Raw genomic sequence first — 20,469 nt, 5'->3', positions numbered from 1 at the left:
TGGCAGCTGCCTACTGTCCCTGGGGCTGTATGCAATCCCAAAAGACTGCCCCAGAGCCCCCCTCCCGGCCAGGGGGGAGATGGACCCCCTCCCTTGCTCAGTGCCTCCTGGCCGGGACCCCCTCTCCCCAAGGGGTCTGTATATACATTTCGGAAGTCCTGCCCTGCCCCGCCCCTCCCGTGTTGCATGCCTATGATTCTCTACAGCCAAAGTGTAGCCCTTCTTCACGCAGCCCAGCCCTGCCTCTCCCTCCTGGGGTGTGAACTGGAGCCTCTTGTACAGTTAACCCTCCCCACAGGATTCTGTGGAGGCGCAGGAACAAGGGCCTTGAGAGGAAAGCATCAGACAATCTCCAAGTTGCCATCTGTCGATTTGGACCCGTACTCATTTTTCACTCGGTGTGCACAGATTTTTATGGCTGTAGGTTTACTTTCTTAGTTTTGTTTTCCATGGCTTTGTTCTTGAGCACAAAAACGATGACGATCAATTACATTTACACATCACCTCTCCGACTCTTTCGCGGCCTCTTACCACCATTTTCCTCAGCTGGGCCTAAGAACTAACTAGGACCACTGGCAGCATTATCTTGTTTTGTTTTGTTTTAATGAAAGAGACCGAGGCAGAAATGGCTTTCCAGCTAAGACTAGGAAAATTTTGGATCTCTTACCCTCAGCCTGGAGGACAGGCGCTTGGCCGAGACTGTTGACTGTTGGTTTCACAGAAGGGAAACTTAAAACCTGCAGGTGCACCCCGCCTCCCCTACCATCTAACACAGGGCCCTGTGCTACCAGTGGCCAGTCCTGCTGCCTACTAAGGGAGAGGGTGACAGTTTTGATCCCAGCCACCTCCTGTTGTCGCGTTTGGACGTTCTCACGGGTCTCACTTATACCAAAGGGAAATACTCTTCATTAAAGTCCATATTTCTTCTACTTGGGCTTCTCGGTGTGTTTCACAAAGCCTGCTGTTGGCCTGATCCCTCGGCGGCAGGAGGAGGAGAGGCTCAAGGCCGTCTCTGGCCTCACCTGGTCTGGCCTGGCCCTCGGAGGACCCTCCCATGCCGTCTGTTGGGACCTGGGCACCCGCGGACTTGGTGTCCACGGGGTGCAGCAGGGCAGGCGTGGAGAGGCGCGGGGGAGCCGGACTGTCCACGGGGCGCGCAGGGTTCGTCGGAGCCCCACACGCCCTCCCGCCTGGCGGCCGCCGCTGCCACCTGCACCTCGCGGGTACGCGCCCCATCTGCCAGCAATGGTATGGTCCGGTCGAGGAGCTGGCGGGCGCCGCCCCGCGGCGAGCTAGGCTGAGCCGCTCCCTAGCGGGCAAACGGCCATCTCCGCTACGGCCCCGGTCCCTCCCGACTCCCGGGGCTTTCAGGCGCCGAGTCGACCTCAGCCTTCGCTTTCCCTCCCCGCCGTGCTCAGTGGTGGTGGCCAAGTCGAGTTCCGGTTCCGGTTGCTGCTGCTGCCGCCGCTGCTGCGGGCGGGCGGCGAGTCCAGAGCGGGCTCGCCGTGTGGGTGCTGCCCAGCTTCACCAGCACCTTGGGACTGCAGCAGCTCGGGGGCCCGTGCTGCCCCTGACTCCTCTTCCGGGCGATGGTGCAGCCTGAGGGCGCCTCCATCCCCTGCCGCCGCTGACCCCGGGCCCCCCACTCCATGGCCGCCTCGGCGCCGCCCCCACCGGACAAGCTGGAGGGAGGTGGCGGCCCCGCACCGCCCCCTGCGCCGCCCAGCACCGGGAGGAAGCAGGGCAAGGCCGGTGAGCGAGCTGAGAGGGGTGGGGGCTGGAGAGGTCTCAGAGGGGAACGTGGCGGGAGGGTGGTCCTGAAGGCTGAGGGGCTTTACAAGGGAGGCTCGCATGGGTGTCGCCCTCCGGGGCCGGGGGGGTGGGTACAGGTGTCAGGAGTTTCAGGGTTAGAAGCCACGTGGAATTCAGCAGTCAGGTGGAGTCCGATAGTGTCAACAGATAGGATGTCTGTGTTTTCAAAAATAGTAATGTCACACTCACCACGCGTTTTTCGTAAGACACCCTTTGTGAATATTTGTTAAATAAATAAGCAAGTGTGTGTTGGACTTGGCCGAGTGCCTCGCAGCATGGCTGGGGAGAGGGAGGTAGTGGAGAAATCCCCCTGGGGGACATTCGTCTGCCTTTTGCTGCTCCCCCAGGTCTGCAAATGAAGAGCCCAGAAAAGAAACGAAGAAAGTCAAATACTCAGGTGAATGGTGGTGTACGGGTGGTGGGGAGGAAGTGGCCAGGAGCCCCTGGCTCTGCCTACTGTGTCATGTTCTGTAGCTCAGCTAGGATCGGGTGCAGGGAAGGGAAACCTGGGGCTTGCTCTGTTGTTTCTGTTTCTTTTCCTTTAACTTCATGACAAACTTAGAGGAGATAGCTCCACCTGAGATCTGGGTGGGCAGGCAGATAGCCCTGGGAATCAGGCATTGTCCTCGTCTAGCAGATAGGAGAAGCCTGCTTCAGACCTGCTCAGTGAAGCCCTTCCTGTTTTGCAAACCGCATTCCTCACCCTGCTGGGTTGGCTTCCCCTCCCCCTGCGTTTGGAGGTCCTTCCCAGAGCTGGCCAGCCTCTCAGCTTGTGAGTGCGCTGTGTGTGTGTGCTTGTGTCTGCCCCCTGACTCTCTTGTCTCATCTCTTCCTCACCAGGGCCCTGCATACTCACACCTGACGGAGTTTGCGCCACCCCCGACTCCGATGGTGGACCACCTAGTGGCGTCCAATCCTTTCGAGGATGACTTTGGAGCCCCGAAGGTTGGAGCCACGGCTCCTCCTTTCCTCAGCAGTCCTGTACCCTTTGGAGGCTTCCGCGTCCAGGGGGCCATGGCGGGTCAGGTACCTCCTGGTTATGGCACTGGGGGTGGAGGGGCTCCTCAGCCACTCCGGAGACAGCCTCCCCCTTTCCCTCCCAACCCTATGGGTCCTGCTTTCAACATGCCCCCCCAGGGCCCTGGCTACCCACCCCCAGGCAACATGAACTTTCCCAGCCAACCCTTCAACCAGCCTCTGGGTCAGAACTTTAGCCCTCCTGGGGGGCAGATGATGCCTGGCCCAGTGGGGGGATTTGGCCCCATGATGTCACCCACCATGGGACAACCTCCCAGAGGGGAGCTGGGACCCCCTTCTCTCCCCCAACGCTTTGCCCAGCCAGGGGCACCTTTTGGCCCTTCTCCTCTTCAGAGACCTGGCCAAGGGCTCCCTAGCCTACCCCCCAACACAAGTCCTTTCCCTGGTCCGGACCCTGGTTTTCCTGGACCTGGTGGTGAGGATGGCGGGAAGCCCTTGAATCCACCTGCTCCCACTGCTTTTCCCCAGGAGCCCCACTCGGGTTCCCCGGCAGCTGCTGTCAATGGGAATCAGCCTAGCTTCCCCCCAAACAGCAGTGGGCGGGGTGGAGGTACTCCAGATGCCAACAGCCTGGCCCCCCCCGGCAAGGCAGGTGGGGGCTCCGGGCCACAGCCTCCTCCAGGCTTGGTGTACCCATGCGGTGCCTGTCGGAGCGAGGTGAACGACGACCAGGATGCCATTCTGTGTGAGGCCTCCTGTCAGAAGTGGTTCCACCGCGAGTGCACGGGCATGACTGAGAGCGCTTACGGGCTGCTGACCACCGAGGCCTCCGCTGTCTGGGCCTGTGACCTCTGCCTCAAGACCAAGGAGATCCAGTCAGTCTACATCCGCGAGGGCATGGGGCAGCTGGTGGCAGCCAACGATGGGTGACATCCAGGTGGCCTGGGAAAGTGCACATGTCCCTCCCTGCCCTTTCCAGGCGGATTGTTGCTTGGGTCTGGCTCTTGGTCCTTGTGCCCACTGGTTGCCCGAGCCCCAGGGAGCTGAAGCTGTGGCTGCTGGGAGCAGAAGTGGAACTGAGGCAAGTGGGCAGGCAGGTGGAAGAGCCTGTTGCACGTCTCCAGAAACTCAACGTACGTTGAGATCTATCTGCAGAGAGCCAGGAAACCAAAGTCCTGTGTGGAGCAGAGCCCGTTTTTTTTGGGGGGGGGGCTGGGGGAAAAGGAGTGGCTATTGTGGAGCCTAGGGCCCGTGGCTGTAAGAAAAGCCGAAGTGGATGGAAGATGTGGAGGGCCAAGGTGTCGCCTGTGCCGCTGATGGATGACTGCCCTTCATACCCTCCCCAAAGTCCCAGCAGCCCTCTGGAGGCCTACTGTGCTGGCCTTAGTTTTTGCAGTCAGGTGGTCAAGGATTCTGGCCAGAGGAGTTGGGAGCCTCCCACAGCCCTCCAGGAGCCTCCCTGTCGGCTCTGGGAGACATCCTTAGGGAAATACGTGGGGATGGCTTCCTCTGCCTCTGCCAAGATCTGCTTAACTTCTCTTTCTGCACAGAACCAAATAGCTTGGAGGAGTAAAGGACTCCTGGCTGTGTCCAGCATTGGTGACTTGGGGGTCTTCAAGACCGTAGGCAAGGAAGGCTTGCATAGCATCCTCTTGATACCAGAACCACTGGGCCTCTCAGCTTCCCCAAGCTTTTCTCTTCTAATGCCCTTTCTTTCTTTGTTTTGGGGCAGAAAAAAAAAATCTGTCAACCCACAGAGTGTGAGGCGATCAGGCTGTCCTGGAGTTTGCTGCCCTTGTCCATCTGTTGCACACTATACTTGGCGCTGACCTCCAGCTCCCAGCGCCCTTCAGTTCCCAGTGCCTCCTGGGCTTCATGGGAGGAAAGCCGGAAGAGGCAGAGCTGTATACCTCATTCTCTCTCCTGATAATGGAGCCCAGGGAGGCCCTGGCCTAGCCCTGTGCACTAGGGGAGTCTGCAAGATCCCCAGTGCTATGGTACTATAAAGGTCCAAGAGCCTGTGCTAGCTCACTGCTTTTTTCCTAGCCACCCCTCATTCACTGCCACACGCCCAGTCAAGCCCAGGGTGTCCCATAGCTCTCATTCCCAGCCAGCCCTACCCTGGAGCGGTACATGGCTTCACTTTTATTCTGGAAGCACTGCCAACCAGAAGTTGGGGCTTGTGGAGGAGCCCGACAGCTGCCCCTGCTTCCTTACAGCTGATGCACACATTCCTTAGAGGGATGGGGGAAAGACAGGCCAGAGGCGGCTCTCAGCCTGCAGCAGGAAGGCAAAGGCCTGCCCTCTGGTGTGACACCCCAGCCCCCCATTTTGCTAAGGTCCTGTCCCCTGCCACTACCTTGTTAAGCCACCAGACTTGGAGGCTGAGGGGGTGGGGGCGCGGACTGCCTTTTCCAGTCCTGCCCCCCCCCATGCTGAGACGGCCTAGGCGGACAACCCCTTAAGGTTCACTGCGGGGTGTTTTGTGGACCTGTTTGCCTCTCTCTGATGGGCTGGTCTTTTTATTTGCTACCCACCCACTCCCACTCTATTTTGTAAGTTGTTCATGGGAGCTGTGTTTCAACTGCCCTCTCCACTACTTTTTGGAAGTGGAGTGATAGAGGTGTAGTTGTTCAGGGGCGGGGGGAGGGTGGTCTTTTTGTATGGTTGGACTAATAAAATGCTTTGAAAACCCAGACAAGGACTGCTCGCTATTGATGTAGGAAAAGGCTGGTTGGGGTGTGTGTGTGTGTGTGTGTGGGTGTGTGTGTGTGTCACTGTCAACAGCAGAGAGGGGAGGGGAGCTTGTGGGGTGAGGATGTATGTGCTGCACAGGGCTCCTGGCTGGCCTTGGTAGAAGCTGCTGAGCCAAGGGGAGGCCAGTGCCCACCTACTTCCCTCCCCTGTGTCCCTTCTGTGCAAGTTTCTTTTCTGAGCACATTCCTGGGCCAGGCTCCGAGCCAAACAGCGAAAGTTGGCTCCAAGGCTTCTGGGAGACCAGGGCTGGAGCGCTCTGCGTTTAGCACGCACCCCCACCTCCCAGTTATTCGGGCTGGGGGTCAAGTGCAGCTCCAAGGGGAGGGGCGGGGCCGCTTGCAGTGCAGCGGATTGCATTCCTGGATGCCTGTCAGCGTCTCTGCCCCGCCCTTCCTCGTCAGTTGAAGTAGCGGTGGCATCCTCCAATAGTGTACGGGCAGAGTCGGGTGGGGAGAACGGCGGGAGGGCTATTTCTAAACTCACTGTTTGCCATCCATTCCTTTCCCCTCCCCCGCCCTCCAGCTGTCTCCGTCTATCCTGGGCCAACTGGGCCCCTCGTGCTTGGTATCTCAGGAGATCCTCCTGTGCTTATCATTTTGGGGGGACTCCTCTCCAGAAACTTTAGAAGCTGAGAAAAGGTAGTGGGAAGGTTCCCAAAACTGAAGTTTGCTGAGACTGAAATCGCCCACCGGGAGCTAAGCTCAGGTTTAGCCAAGGTATAGATATAACCCCGCCCCCGGTTGTGAACTCCAGTTGTCATTGGCCCAAAGTTTCCGCCCCCTTTGGAAAATCAACTTCCCACTGGCCAGTCCCTGGTCATGTGACCCTCCTCCCTGTTCCCTGGGCTGGAAACCAAGAGAGGCAGCAATAAGTTAAAGCTGAAGGCCGAATCGAGAGCTGGGTCAGGTAATGCGGTAGCTGGGGAGGGCCCCAAGATGCCCTGTGGGAGGGGGAAAGGGAAAGCAGAAGTCTAGAAGGACTGAGCTTGGGCGGGGATCCGTGGAACTTCTTGTCCAAGGCCGCAGAGCCGGGGAAAAGACAATTTCCGAAGCAGGAACTCCCCTTGCGTGACCCACCTCCTGCCCCCGCAGCTGTTTTGTCTGAGGGTCCTTTGCTTTAGAGATTTGGGGCCACTATCCTTAGGGAGATGAAATTAGCTACGAGGCCAGACTTCCCAGCTTCGTTTGAAGTGGGGAGAGCTCCCCCTTTAGCTGTGTTTGAGAAATAGCAGGAGGCTCTGCTGGTTCTTTCAGGATGTTTTAGCTGAATTTTGCCAGAATGAAAGGAAAGGGGGCTAGTGGGAAACGGAGGTGGAAGTTGGTTTTCTTGCCAGAAGCGGGAGAGGGGGGAAAAAAAGACCTGAAAACACAGCAGGGAAGGGTGGCGATGAAATAGCAGAAGGAACTTCCTAATAAGGCAGTGAGATGCTCGCTTGCTTGGAGAATAGGGATCTCTTTTTGGGATCTGGATGAACCCAGCCAGGAGAGATCAGAGTTTAGGGCTCTCAGGGTAGGGGTTCCAGACCATCTCCTGTTAGGGTTCCAGAAGTGTTTAATGTTGTTGACCCACATACCATGGTTGGTTACCATGGAGACAGTGGATCTGACATCACCCTGGTTGCCATGGTGCTGGGTTCTAGAGGACCCGAGCTGGCTGTACACAGCCAGGGATAAACAGGGACTTCAGCCCAAGCTGCTGCCACTTCCTTCCTGCCACCACCTGTTAACAGTCATATGCAGCCGCTGGGGGCGGAGAGATGGGGACAAAACAGCAGGGGAGGGGCTGAGAGCAGAAAGCCACCCACGGCAGCTTCACAGATGCCCCACAGAAGAGGGCAGGGTGTCCTGTCAGACTTGGTAGGGAACAGTCATGACAGCCCTTCTTTGCGTGGATGAGTGTGCATGTGTGTCTGGGAGCATGGGTGTTGTGAAAGACACTGAGTTGTCCTTCACCTCTTCTGGACTTGGATCTACGTGACAAGAACCCTAGGAGGTTATTAGGGCATCAAGCAGGTTTTAAAACCAATAGACACAGAGCGGGACAGTGCGGTGGTTTTTATGAGCAGAGCCACCCTGTTTGCAAGCCTCCCTTCCCTTACCCGGAGTTTCCTTAACAGTAGTCTTCCACTTCCTGCCTCCCTCTGGTCCCTCGGGAAGTGGCCAGTTAACCTGTCCTGAGGATACAGGGCAGGACCTGGGATTCCACTCATCTCTCCCTTCTTCCCCCTTTTTGCCTGGTCCCAACTTTGGTCAGCTAGATGGGGACTGTCTTGGCCTTGGCTGGAAAAGTAAGCCGCTCTTCTTACCCTGCTTTGGTTCAGACATTGGAAGTTGTAGTGATCTTAAACACCTCTAGACCCCAGCCCTGATGGTCCATTCTGTGTCAACGGTAAAAAAAGGATGTATTTGGGACGGCTGCCTTAAATCCCATTTCCCAGTCACTGTCCAGTCCCCTAAGACTAAAACTCATGGCAGCGTAGGGTGGGAAGTGATTGAGATAGTGGGTCTGGGCCTTGCTGTGTGTGGGAACCACCATGAGGTTTTTTTTTTTTCAGCAAGGTCTTACCTGGCCCCACCCCGACCTGGCTGATTCAGGATCTTGAGGGATTCCAGCGTGCAGCCAGGGCTGAGACCCAGGAGAGAGACTGTTGTGAAGGTCTCACCGTGGAGTAGGTGGGGGGAGTTGTAGGACAAGCAAGTCTCTCCTACAAGCCTTGAGGAAAGAGATGGTGGCTGGGGAGGTGCCTGGGATTCCTTAGCAGCTCCTGGCCTTGGGCTAAACCAGGAAGGTCAGCCCTTTTGGGCGCCATCTTCCCTGACCATCACATCGGACTGGATGCTCTCCAGCGCCTTTCCAGGCCTGTGATTGTTGTGTCTTTGACCCTTCAAGATCAGCTAAATGTCCCAAGGCCTGACTTGTCCCTGGAAGAGGTAGGCTTCTCTCTGTGGTTATTGGCAGGTTCTGATTTTCAAGCAAAATTAACAGTGCCCAGAAAAAGAGTCAAGGGTGTTGTTCATGGTCAGAACTGGAACCAGGCTGGGTTCTTGAGATTACAGCCCAGCCCCGGAACCTTGGAACCTAGCCAAGGGTCCCTTCTGCCACCTCTCTCTTCTGAAGGGAGTTCTGGTTCTAAACAACACTTTTTCTCTGCAGATGGAGGCTGCAGTAGCCTCAACGACCACTGCAGCCATGGACTCTGGCCCACAAGACTCAGATAATAATTGGGTACTGGCTGGCTCCGAGGTAGGGAGAGTGGGCATGGGAACCATGGATGGGGGCAAATTGGGGTGGTGGTGGAGGGCAGTCCTACAAGTCTGGGCTGCTTTCAGGGTCTGTTCCCTCTTCTGGTTCCCCCATGCTAACCTGTGTTAGCTTCTGCTGCCTATTAGAGAAGCGCCAATAGAAGAAGGAGATTGGGGCTTGGCACTGGGGCTGTGCCTTTTTTTTTTTTTAGATTTATTTATTTTTATTGCAAACTCAGATATACATATATATATAGAGAGGAGGAGAGACAGAGAGGAAGATCTTCCATCGGATGGTTCACTCCCCAAGTGACTGCAACAGCCGGTGCTGAGCTGATCCAAAGCCAGGAGCTCTTCCGGGTCTCCCATGAGGATGCAGGGTCTCAAGGGTTTGGGCTGCCCTTGACTGCTTTCCCAGGCCACAAGCAGGGAGCTGGATGGGAAGTAGAGCAGTTGGGACATGAACTGGCATCCATATGGGATGTTGGTATGTTTAAGGCGAGGACTTAAATTGCTAGGCCACCATGCCGGGCCCTGGGGCTGTGCCTTGAAGGGAGGGTACCCAGCAGCTGGATAAGCTGAGATTTTAGGGAGGGACACCAGCATGAGCCAAGATACTGAAGTGACAATGGGAAAAATATGTTGGACCCATGGGACTGGAGCTGTGCTTTCCAAACAGCACAGGCCTCTTGCTGCACTGGCTTGGCTGATGGCTCAGGGGACCTTGAGCAAAAGCTGTTTCACCTTTTTTGCCTATCCCTGTAGAAGGATAGAATGAGGGCCAGGATCTTGGCCATGAGAAATGAAAGATTAGACAAATATAAAGAAGCATACTAAGGTTAAGAATTGTTTTCTTTGGCCCAGTGCGATGACTTAGTTGGCTAAGTCCACACCTTGCAAATGCCAGGATCCCATATAGGCACTGATTTGTGTCCCAGCTGCTCTACTTCCCATCTGTCTCCCTGCTTGTGGCCTGGTAAAGCAATAGAAGATGACTCAAAGCTTTGGGTCCCTGTACCCATGTGGGAGACCCAGAAGAAACTCCTGGCTCCTGGCTTTGGGTCAACTCAGCTTCGGGCAATGTGGCCATGTAGGAAGTGAACGGGCAGGCAGAAGATCTTTCTGTCTCCTCCTCCTCTTTTTCTTCTTTTAAAAGACTTAGTTTTTTTTTTAAAGATTTATTTATTTTTATTGGAAAGGCAAATTTACAGAGAGGAGAGACAAAGCTCTTCCCAAGTGGCTGCAATAACTAGTCTGCTACGAGGGTACAGGGTCCCAAGGCCTTGGGCCATATTGGACTGCCTTCCCAGACCACTAGCAGGGAGCTGGAAGGGAAGTGGAGCAGCCAGGACATGAATTGGGACCCACATGAGATTCTTGAGCTTGCAAGGCGAAGACTTTAGCCGCTAGGCTACTGTGCTGGGACTTTTTTTTTTTAATTATTGGAAATGCAGATTCACAGAGTGAAGACACAAAGAGAAAGATCCTCTGTCCGGTTGTGGCATGGTGGCCTAGAGGCTAAAGTCCTTGGCTTGAACTTGTCGGGATTCCATATGAGCTTCGTGTGCAAGGCGAGGGCCTTAACCACTATGCTATCACGCTGGGCCCCAAAATTAATAACTTTTTTTTTTTTTAAAAGATCCTCTGTCTGCTGGTTCACTCCCCAAGTGGCCACAACAGCTGACTGAGCTGATGTAATGCTAGGAGCCAGGAGCTTCTCCTGGGTCTCCCATGTGGGTACAGGTTCCCAAAGCTTTGGGCCATCCTCTACTGCATACCCAGGCCAAAAGCAGGGAGCTGGATGGGAAGTGGAGCAGCTAGGATATGAACTAGTGCCCATGTGGGATCCCGGTGCATGCAAGGTGAGGACCTAGCCACTGAGCCATTGTGCTGAGACTCTGTCTCTCCTCTCCACATATCTGATCTGCTTTCCCAATAAAAATAAAATCTTAATTTTTTTTGTTGTTGTTGTTCTTACAGGAACAGCAGAACCATGGATGGGAGGCATGGGTTGGTGGAGACATGGGCCTGCTGTGTGGGGAAAGCAGGGGATACACTGAGGCTGCGTAGGTGGGCCTCGGCTAGATTACTACAAGCAGCTGCTGGGAATTGGGGCTCTGGGTGGCGTCAGAGGCCAGGGGGAGTGACCAGAGAACCTTGGGTGTGTAAGTGGGTGGCCAGATGTGAGGGTGGTTGCAGGGATGGCCCCGGGGAATCTGACTGTGACTTCTAGGTGCCTGAGGGACTTAGTTTTCTTCCCATCCCATAACCAAGGTGCTCATGGGTAGGGTGTACTGTTGTGTCCTAGGACAGGAGACTTGGACTCTGCCTGGCATCCCTCCGGTGGTGCTGGTGGGGGGCCTGGGTTTAGCAGTAGTCTGGGTGGTCCAGTGCCTTAGCACAGGGGTGATAGGGTACTTCTTGGTGTAACAGAGAGCAGGTGTCTGGGAGTGAGAGGGGGTGCTTTCCCCTGCACTGAGACACACTTTATCTGATGTATTTAAAAAAAATCATTTATTTTTATTGGAAAGGCAGAAAAAGATCTTCTGTCTGCTGGTTCACTCCCCGAATGGCCACAACAGTTGGAACGAAGCTGAATCTCGGAGCTACTCCTGGGTCTCCCATGTGGGTGCAGGGTCCCAAGGCTTTGGGCCGTCCTCAACGGTTTTCCCAGGCCACAAGCAGAGAGCTGGATGGGAAGTGGAGCTGCCAGGACACAAACTGGTGCCCATATGGGATGTCGGTGCTGGCAGGCAGAGGATTTTAGCCACTTGAGCCGTCGGGCTGGTCCCTAGTCTCATGTATTTTGAGATGTGGGTTGGCCTGTGGAGCAGCTTTTTCTCTCTCCCTACAGAGCCTGCCTGTGGAGACCCTGGGCCCAGAATCCAGTATGGAGCCAGGATCTGAGGGTACTGCCCTAGCTCCCCAGAGCTCCTTGGAGTCAGGTACTGCTGAATTGCCTGGGACCTTGGATGGAGAAGGTAACAGGATCACGGGTGTTCTGAGATCTCTGGGTGTCCAGGTGTCCTCAGGAAGGGGGAGCTGGTTGGTCTTCTCTCCCTCCTTGGTATCCGGGTACCAACTCCTTCCTGCACCTGAACTTGGGAACAAGGTCTATGGGGACTCGAAAGTGGCTGTACAGAAAGTTCAGCTGGGAGCCATGACTCTTTGGGGCCTCTTTTCCCACTACAGGAACCCTTGTCCAGACTGTAAGCCCCCCATCTGAGCCCACTCTGCCAGAGGAGCCAGAGGTCAAGGTGAGAAGAACCTGCATTGCAGACAGTGGGGAGGGGAGTCAGGTGTGGGGGGTAGAGGGGCAGGATCAGGGTGTTGCTCATGGCTGTGTATGTGCACCTCAGGGCACTCTGGCAGGTGACATGGGTGATGCAGGGCCTCCTGGCCCAGGGGACACAGAGGTGCCTGGTGATGTGCAGGAGACGCCCGTGGCTGTTGGCCCAGAACTGGACACACAGGACGTGGAACATGGGGGCTCCCTGCGGAGGTTGCCCTCAAGCCCGAACCCCAAAGCAGGTGAGAGACCTCCTCACCTCAGGGCTCCTCTTAGATGGCACGGATGGGATGAGGAGTGGCTGTCGCCTTAGCGTGCATGCTGTGGTTCAGGCCCTGGGGTTAGCAGCTTTAGTGCCCTGACACTTTAGCTGACACTCAGGGTCACTCACATTCAAGAGGTCACACCCCTGCCAGCTGCATGGTCCACAGCTGTCTGGTGCTCTCCTTTCTGCCACCGGGTGAGGGTCAGGGGACTCATCTTTCCCTGCTTCTAGAATTCAGTCATCATTTCCAGGATAAGGAGGAGGGAAGGGAAGTGGCTTGTGTTCTGTGCAGGAAGCAGAGTGGGAGGTGCTGTGGCCCAGCAAGTAAACCTGCTACCTTGTGGACCTGCATTCCATTTTGGAGTGCTAAATTGAGTCCCAGCTGGCTCAGTTTCCAACCCAGCTCCCTGCTTATATGCCTGGAAAGCAGCAGTTGGTGCTTTGAGCGCTTGAGTCCCTGGCACCTATGTGGGAAATCCACATAGAGTTTTTGGCTCCTGGCTTCAGCCTGGCTCAACCTTGGCTATTGTAGACATTTGAGGAGTGGAATATTTCTTCTTCTGTCTGCCTCTGTTACTCTGCCTTTCAAATAAATAAAGAGAAAGAGACATCGAGCAGACAGCCATGGGGCAAATGGGAACTGTGAGGGGTGTACAAGGGAGATACAGCCATCATCCTCCTAAGTGAGTGGCAAGGTCATCAGGAGACACATTGAGGGTGAGGCAGGGACGGACAGGTGACGTTTGAGTAGTAACCTGAGCACATAGGTGGTGGGGCAGGAGGAAGTAAGAGAACATTCCAGACCAAGGCTGCAGCACCCACAAAGGGTGGGGCTGCCTGTCTGGAGGCCCTGTAGCAGGGGGTGGGTGGGTAGGGTGTGGGGGGCAGGAGGGAGTTGGTCTCTGTGAGGAAGGAGTGGGTGGAGGGAGAGGCAGGGGCCTGGGGCTACAATGGCCAGGCAGAGCGAATGGGCGATGAGGAAGGTTGGGAAGCTGCTGTGTGGGCTGGGAAGAGATATATGAAGATATCAGGTTGTCTGGGTACCAGGTGAAGAGGGCGGGCTTAGGGTAGCCATGGTGCCTTTGCCTGCATTTGGAGGAGGGGACATTGTGAAAGAAGCAGCTGTTGGGGCAGTGTGCTGGTTCCTCCCCCATCCCCAGCAAAGGGGGCAGCTAGAACCCTGGGAAGGCCCAGCTGGAAGTCACAGCTGCTGCAGGGAGGTCAGTGGGATCGTTCTGGCCACCTGGATGCAGACCCAAGGACACCCTCTCACTCCCCACCTCCCCCAAGCAGAGAAGTGGAACCCAGGGAGTCCAAGGGGCAGGGTGGCAGCAGTGGCAGGAGCTTGTTGGAGGCACATACTGGAGGGTTCGTGGAGGGTGGTGGCTGTCCTTGTGGTTTGCAGGTGGTAAGGACGGGTGTCCTGCCTCCAGACTGGGCAGGGGCAGTTGTCAACACCAAGCAGGTGGAAAGGCTGTTCTTGCGCCGTTCCTGCAGCTGGGGCTGGGGCCTCCCTTCCGCCACTTCCCCTCTGCCCTGTGTCTCTCGCTCCTACAAACCCACAGCTGCCTCACCTGCATCACCATCCCTCCTCCCAGCTTGGATTGGGCATGAGGGCCACTGCTCTAGCAGCGATGATGACACTGACATGGACGTGGAGGGTCTGCGGAGACGTCGGGGCCGGGAGCCCAGCCCGTCCCGCCCCACAGTGCCCCTGGACACAAAGGACTGCGCCCACGTTGAGGGTGCTGCCGGGGAGCTGGGCATCTCGCTCAATATGTGTCTGCTCGGGGCCCTGGTACTGCTCGGCCTGGGGCTCCTGCTTTTTTCTGGTGAGTGACGGAGCCCTTCCCCCACCCCCGCTGGGGCCAGGGCCTTGTCTGTCACCCTTGCTCGTGGTCTTACCAGCCATCCCTGTCCTACCCGCAGGTGGCCTCTCAGAGTCTGAGAGCGGTGAGTGGGCACAGCCTTAGCTTATGTGTGTATGTGTGTTGGGGGTGTTCCGGGGTCAGGAGCAGGGCTGTGGGGTGTAGAGAAGGTTCCAGGCCAGGAAGTATTATATGGGGTTTGGGGGATGTAAGGGACCCATTTTGGAGCTTCCTTCTCTCACAGGCCCCGTGGAAGAAGTGGAGCTGCAGGTCTTTCCAGATCCTGGCTTAGATGCTGGCCTGCTGGATGGCTCAGGGGGTGAGCCGGTACGTGGGACCTGGGGGAGCAGAAACTGAGGCTGCCCAGGCTGTATCAGTAAGGCAGTTGGGGTAACTGGCTCGTCCGCTCTCAGGCTGGGCTGAAGGAGCAGCTGCAGGCCCCGGCACCCTTGGACGCGGTTCCCAGCCTACAGAACATGGGCCTTCTGCTGGACCGGCTGGCCAAGGAGAATCAGGATATCCGGCTGCTGCAGGCCCAGCTGCAGGTGGGCATGTGCAAAAGGCAGGGCAGGGCAAGGCCCATCCTAGTCAGAAGGCTGTGCTAGCGGCCTCACCCTCAAGGAGTGACCCCCAATCCCCAGTACTTGGCCTCCACCCTTCCTCCCCAGTGTCAGGGCATCCTCCCAGCTCTCTGTTCATGGCCCTCGTGGCAAGGTCTGGGCTGTGGCTAGCTCACCTGTTTCACATAGCTGGGTGCCTCAGCTTGAAGGTCACAGCAAGCTTATGTCCAGCAAGCACTGTGGCCAATGGTATCTTTCTGGGTATAGGGTGGAAGAAGGAGGACCATTAGCACCACATGTAAGCTCTCTGTGGGATGCAGGAGGGTGAGAACCAAATCCACAGCGTGTCGCAGGCCACAGAAGGGGCTTGGGTCACCCACTGTGCCTGCTGCCATGGAGCAGCACAGAGGCCATCCCAACAAGGGCTTGCGTAGCTTCTTTCCTTTGTAACCACATTTCAGGCCCAGAAAGAGGAGCTACAGAGCCTGCTGCACCAGCCTAAGGGGCTAGAGGAGGAGAACGCCCGGCTCCGGGGAGCCTTGCAGCAGGGTGAGGCCTCCCAGCGGGCCCTGGAGTTGGAGCTGCAGCATCTGCGGGCCCGGCTCCAGGGCCTGGAAGCTGACTGCATCCGGGGCCCAGACGGGGTGTGCCTCAGCTGGGGCAGGGGCCCACAGGTTGGCAAGGCTACCGAGGAGCAAGGCCCTGGGGCACGGGAGCCAGCTGCTGGCTTTCTGGAGCAGAAGAGGCAGCTGGAGGCTGAGGCCCAGGCACTACGGCGGGAGCTTGAGAGGCAGCGGCAGGTGTTGGGGTCCGTGCAGCAGGACCTGCAGAAGAGCCTGCGGGATGTGAGCAGAGGGGGCCCAGCTCCTGCGGGCCTGGCTGAGCTGGGCCAGAGATTGGCCCAGCAGCTGCAGGGCCTGGAGAACTGGGACCAGGAGCCTGGAGTCTCTGCCAATGCCTCCTCGGAGGCCTGGCAGCAGAAACCCCAGCTCCAGAATGCCAGGGAGTGGGGTGGGAAGGAGAAGTGGCGGGATGGGCAGAAGGACTGGAAGCATAAGAAGGAAGACTATGGCCGGGAAAGAAAGAAGAGCTGGCAGGGCGAGGGGGCAGAGAAGCAGAAGGAGAGTCCCCCAAAAGCTGAGAAGTGGGGGAACAAGAAAGATGGCAAGGGACCTCCGAAGAAGAGCGGGGACCCCGACTCCCGGGAGAGGCAGAAGCACCCTCGGTGGAAGGAAGGGGCTCAGGATGGGCAGGGCCCCCCTGTGCCCTGGGAGCAGCTGTTGAAGCACAGGTTCCGGGCACCCCAGGGATGCTCAGGTGTGGCCGAGTGTGCACGGCAAGAGGGCCTGGGCTTTTTTGGCACCGAGCTGGCCCCTGTGCGGCAGCAGGAGCTGGCATCTCTGCTGAGAACGTACCTGGTGCGGCTGCCCTGGGCGGGCCAGCTGACCCAGGAGCTGCCCCTCTCATCGGCTTATTTTGGTGAGGATGGTGTCTTCCGACATGACCGCCTCCGCTTCCGGGATTTTGTGGATGCTTTGGAGGACAGCCTGGAGGAGGTGGCTGTGCGAGAGACTGGTGACGATGACGAGGTGGATGACTTCGAGGACTTCATCTTCAGCCACTTCTTTGGGGATAAGGCACTTAAGAGGTAGGCCTTGGGTTGGAGGAAGGTTTGGATCTTGGGGGTAGAGCGGAGAAAGGTATGGTGGAATACGGGTAGGAGTTTTTCCTCTGGGGACGTCTCTCTTTGGTTTTGTGGTCCCCAGCTGGCTTCTTTGCTTACCCTAGGGTGACCCGGAGGAGTTCCTTGTGGGATAGGGTCATGAACCTGCATGGCCCAGGGTGCTGGTTAGGGATCCCCATCATCCCGCCCCTACACCCTCCAGCCGTCTCTGCCATGCTTGGTGGTCAGTAGGAACGGGTTCGTTTACATCCCATGGCCCTGCCCCTTCAAGGACCCCTCCTCCTCTGTGCCTTCCCCTCCCCCAGGTCAGGGAAGAAGGAAAAGCACTGGCGGAAAGACAGGGAGCCGAGGCCCTGGGAGAAGCACGGCCACCCTCGCCACCCCCATCACCACCGCGGCTGAGGCCCAGCCCAAACTCCATAGACACTGTCTAATCCCTGGAGGCCAGACCCCAACCACGCCGCCGGCATCTCTCCTTGGATATCCTTCACTCAGGAGAGCAAAGGATTTCAGCCTGGTGCACCTGTCCTGCTGTTTATGCAAATGAATGCAAATGACAAGGACCCGCCGCAGCCTGAATGTGAAGCCAATATGAAGGGGGTGGGGGCAGGGGCCTGGGAGCCTTTTTGAGGGAGGGGTATCGTTTGGATTCTGAAGGTAAAGAGCTCTTTGATCCTATGGTGTGTGTGTCCCCAGAGTGGGCTCCATACACCGACCCAGCTTCCCCTCCCCCAGGGCCTTGACTAAAGTTGTTGGCTGGGGGCCAGGGGCGTTTTGCTAAATTTGGAAGCAGCTGTTCCCCAGGGAGGGGATCAAGTCCCCTCTTGACCCCTGCTTCTCACGGGGCCTCATCTCCATTGTGAACTGCAAACCCAGATCCTAATAAAGTGCTGTGTGAGCTGAGCTGCTGGGTGTGGCTTTATCACTCACCAGAGTGACCTCTTACCCTTGGGGAGGGGCAGGAACGTGGGGTGGTGAGGGCTGTCCTCACTGGCCACTGGAGTAGATGGGTGCCACCGCAGGAACTGGTCTTTGCACCCCTTCTCCTGAATGTTGCTTCTCCCTTGTTGCTGTCCTGGCAAACCCAGGGCCCCTCTCCCCCTTCCCCTCCCCCTCCCCCTCCCCTGTCCCCTCCCCATGTTCTCACAGGTGCCTTGTTCTGGTTCTGGTGTCTGAGCTGTGGGTGCTCATCCAGGCTGAGTGATCAGGGCAAGTTAGTACCCGGGAACCATGGCTTTCTTATCCTCCAAAGAGAAGCTTGCAGGGCTGAGGAAGAGGTTAACCAGAGAGGATTGTAGGCAAAGTGCCATGCTGAGCACTGCCTGGACAGCAGGTGCAGGAGGTAGGGGAGCCACTAGGTGGCTCTCTGGCTCCACCTTCCCTCCCCGCCTCTGGCTGCCCCCAGATCTGTCCCCAATCCTATCTGGCCCCAGACCTGTTCCCCTGGCTCCATCCCCTAAAGAGGACCAGACTTCCCTTGGCTCTTTTGTGGGAAGTCCTTCTTTTTTTTTTTTTTTTTTAAGATTTATTTTATTTTTTTGTTACAAAGTGAGATATACAGAGAGGAGGAGAAACAGGGAGGAAGATCTTGCGCCTGATGATTCGCTCCCCAAGTGAGCACAACCGCCGGTGCTGAGCAGATCCGGAGCCAGGAGCCAGGAACCTCCTCCAGGTCTCCCACACCAGTGCAGGAAAAGCATTGGGCCGTCCTCAACTGCTTTTCCAGGCCACAAGCAGGGAGCTGGATGGGAAGTGGAGCTGCCGGGATTAGAACCAGCGCCCATATGGGAGCTCAGCAGGTTCAAGGTGAGGACTTTAGCCGCTAGGCCATGCCTCCGGGCCCGGGACATCCTTCTTGAGGTCTAACCTCTGTCTGCAATGTAGCATGCTTCTTCTTCTTTTTTTTTTTTTTTAAGATTTATTTATTTTTATTGCAAAGTCAGATATACACAGAGGAGGAGAGACAAAGATCTTCCGTCCGATGATTTCACTTCCCAAGTGACTGCAACGACCGGTGTTGTGCCGATCCGAAGCCGGCTGGTGCTGTGCTGATCTGAAGCCAGGAGCCAGGAACCTGGTCTATAGCTTCAGTGTCAGGATACTCTTAAATTGCAGAATGATGGATGTATGACTGATGCTGAAGGGCTATACTGCTGTAATAATAAGGGATAAATCAGTGGGAGGGAAGGTAATTGGGGAACGTGGGACGGGTAAACCCTGAGCCTATGGAACTGAATCTTGAAAAAACAAAACAAAACAAAACAAAAAAAGCAACCTCATTTTCTCTCCATTCACTATGTTCACCTTATTCCACAGGTGCTTCAAGTGCTTGCTGCCTACACCTCCTCCTGGCCTCACCTTGCATGCTGGGCTGGGCTGGGCTGGCTGGGTTTCCTCTTAGCCCTCACTCAGACCTCAGTTTCACGGATAGGGCCCATGTCCTTCATTTGCATAATGAACTCTCCACCCAGCAGGAAGGGGGTATGCTGAGCAGCAGGCAGGCTCAGGGGACTGCTGGTTCAAGGATGCCATTAAGCCTGGGTGTGGGCCTGGCACAGTGGCCTAGCAGCTAAAGTCCTCGCCTTGAATATGCCAGGATCCCATATGGGTGCCCATTCTAATCCCAGCAGCAATGCTTCCCATCCAGCTCCCTGCTTGTGGCCTGGGAAAGCAGTGGAGGACAGCCCAAGGCTTGGGACCCTGCATCTATGTGGAAGATCCAGGAGAAAGCTCTCGGCTCCTGGCTTCAGATCGGCTCAGCTGCAGCCGTTACAGCCATTTGGGGAGTGAACCATCGGAGGGAAGATCTTCCTGTCTCTCCTTCTCTCTGTGTATCTGCCTTTCCAATAAAAATAAATGAATCTTAAAAAAAAAAGCCTGGATGGGTTTGGTGGAGTCTTGGGTGACCTATAACTCGGCTGTTCTGGGTACCCTGTCTGCAGGTGTCCTAGGGGGCACTCTTGGCAGCCACCATAGGTCCAGAAGCTTCCTCTCCGTCACACCTGTGCAACTCTGTCTCCTTTAGTGACCAGGGAGGGCCCCAACCTCCAAGTTATAGATGATGTCCTGATCCTTGGGAGCTGGGAGTCAGGCAACAGGAGATGGCCCTGTCCCCTTCCCGCAGTGTGTGGAGATGGCTACTGGCTGGGCAGGGCTCACGTGAACTGTGGAAGTCCTGCTGGACTCTGCCATAAATGCCTTGGCCTCCCAGGGCTTAAACACTTTTTTTTTTAGAGAATTATTTATTTGTATTACAAATAGATAAAAGTGCTGCTAGCTCAAGGATGCCATTAAGCCTGGGTATGGGCCTGGCGGCGTGGCCTAGCGGCTAAAGTCCTCACCTTGAATGCACCAGGATCCCATATGGGCGCCGGTTCTAATCCCGGCAGCTCCTCTTCCCATCCAGCTCCCTGCTTGTGGCCTGGGAAAGCAGTAGAGGACGGCCCAAAGCCTTGGGACCCTCCCTACACCCACGTGGGAGACCCAGAAGAGGTTCCTGGTTCCCGGCATTGGATCGGCGCAGCACCAGCGGTTGTGCTCACTTGGGGAGTGAACCATTGGACGGAAGATCTTCCTCTCAGTCTCTCCTCCTCTCTATACATCTGACTTTCCAGTAAAAATAAACAAATCTTTTTAAAAAGTGTTTATTTGAAAGGCAGATGCCACAGAGACCTTCCATCTGCTGTTACACTCCCAAATGATTGCAAGAGCTGGAGCTCGAGTGGGCTGAAGCTAGGAGCTGGGAGTTTCTCCTGGGTGTCCTACATGGGTGCAGAGACCTAAGCACTTGGGCCATCCTCCGCTGCTTTCGCAGGCACGTTAGCAGGGAGCTGCATGGGAAGTGGAGCAGCCGGGACTGGGTGCAAGCAGTGGCTTAACCTGCTGTGCCACAGCAGCAGCCCTAGCCCTTGACTTTCTGCTCTGCCCTCTGGGAGCACCCCCGAGGAGGGGACCTCTGCCCTGTGGGCTCAGCCCTGGGGTGCTGTGGGGGCTCACTGGAGTTGGGGTGCCCTT

The 20,469-nt window shown here is 56.5% G+C and overlaps 2 protein-coding genes across 5 annotated transcripts; both read left to right on the top strand.

The window, feature by feature from the left end:
- The first annotated feature begins 1,431 nt into the window (after window positions 1–1,431).
- On the top strand, window positions 1,432–5,223 carry PYGO2 (pygopus family PHD finger 2). The gene is made up of 3 exons (XM_004588977.2): window positions 1,432–1,752; window positions 2,160–2,209; window positions 2,653–5,223. The coding sequence occupies exons 1-3, from the start codon at window positions 1,650–1,652 to the stop codon at window positions 3,718–3,720; spliced, it is 1,221 nt and encodes a 406-aa protein (XP_004589034.1). The 5' UTR covers window positions 1,432–1,649; the 3' UTR covers window positions 3,721–5,223.
- Window positions 5,224–6,337: 1,114 nt separating this feature from the next.
- Window positions 6,338–17,358, top strand: PBXIP1 (PBX homeobox interacting protein 1). Of its 4 annotated transcripts, none has more exons than XM_058660358.1 (10): window positions 6,338–6,453; window positions 8,701–8,790; window positions 11,644–11,770; window positions 11,982–12,046; window positions 12,149–12,320; window positions 13,909–14,175; window positions 14,273–14,296; window positions 14,456–14,538; window positions 14,625–14,756; window positions 15,233–17,358. In XM_058660358.1, exons 2-10 carry the CDS (start codon window positions 8,701–8,703, stop codon window positions 16,421–16,423), a joined length of 2,151 nt encoding a protein of 716 aa, XP_058516341.1. In that variant the 5' UTR covers window positions 6,338–6,453; the 3' UTR covers window positions 16,424–17,358. The 4 variants fall into 4 exon arrangements, with proteins under 4 accessions (XP_058516341.1, XP_058516338.1, XP_058516339.1 ...); XM_058660355.1 differs by lacking the exon at window positions 6,338–6,453 and adding an exon at window positions 7,267–7,403; XM_058660357.1 differs by lacking the exon at window positions 6,338–6,453 and adding an exon at window positions 7,269–7,403 and having other exon boundaries at window positions 13,942–14,175.
- The last annotated feature ends 3,111 nt before the right edge of the window (window positions 17,359–20,469 follow it).

The sequence above is a fragment of the Ochotona princeps genome, chromosome 2 (genome assembly GCF_030435755.1).
Source record: "Ochotona princeps isolate mOchPri1 chromosome 2, mOchPri1.hap1, whole genome shotgun sequence".
In the NCBI taxonomy this organism is placed as follows: Eukaryota; Metazoa; Chordata; class Mammalia; order Lagomorpha; family Ochotonidae; genus Ochotona; species Ochotona princeps.
Note: the sequence above shows the minus strand (reverse complement) of the source record. Positions and strands in the feature narration are given on the sequence as shown.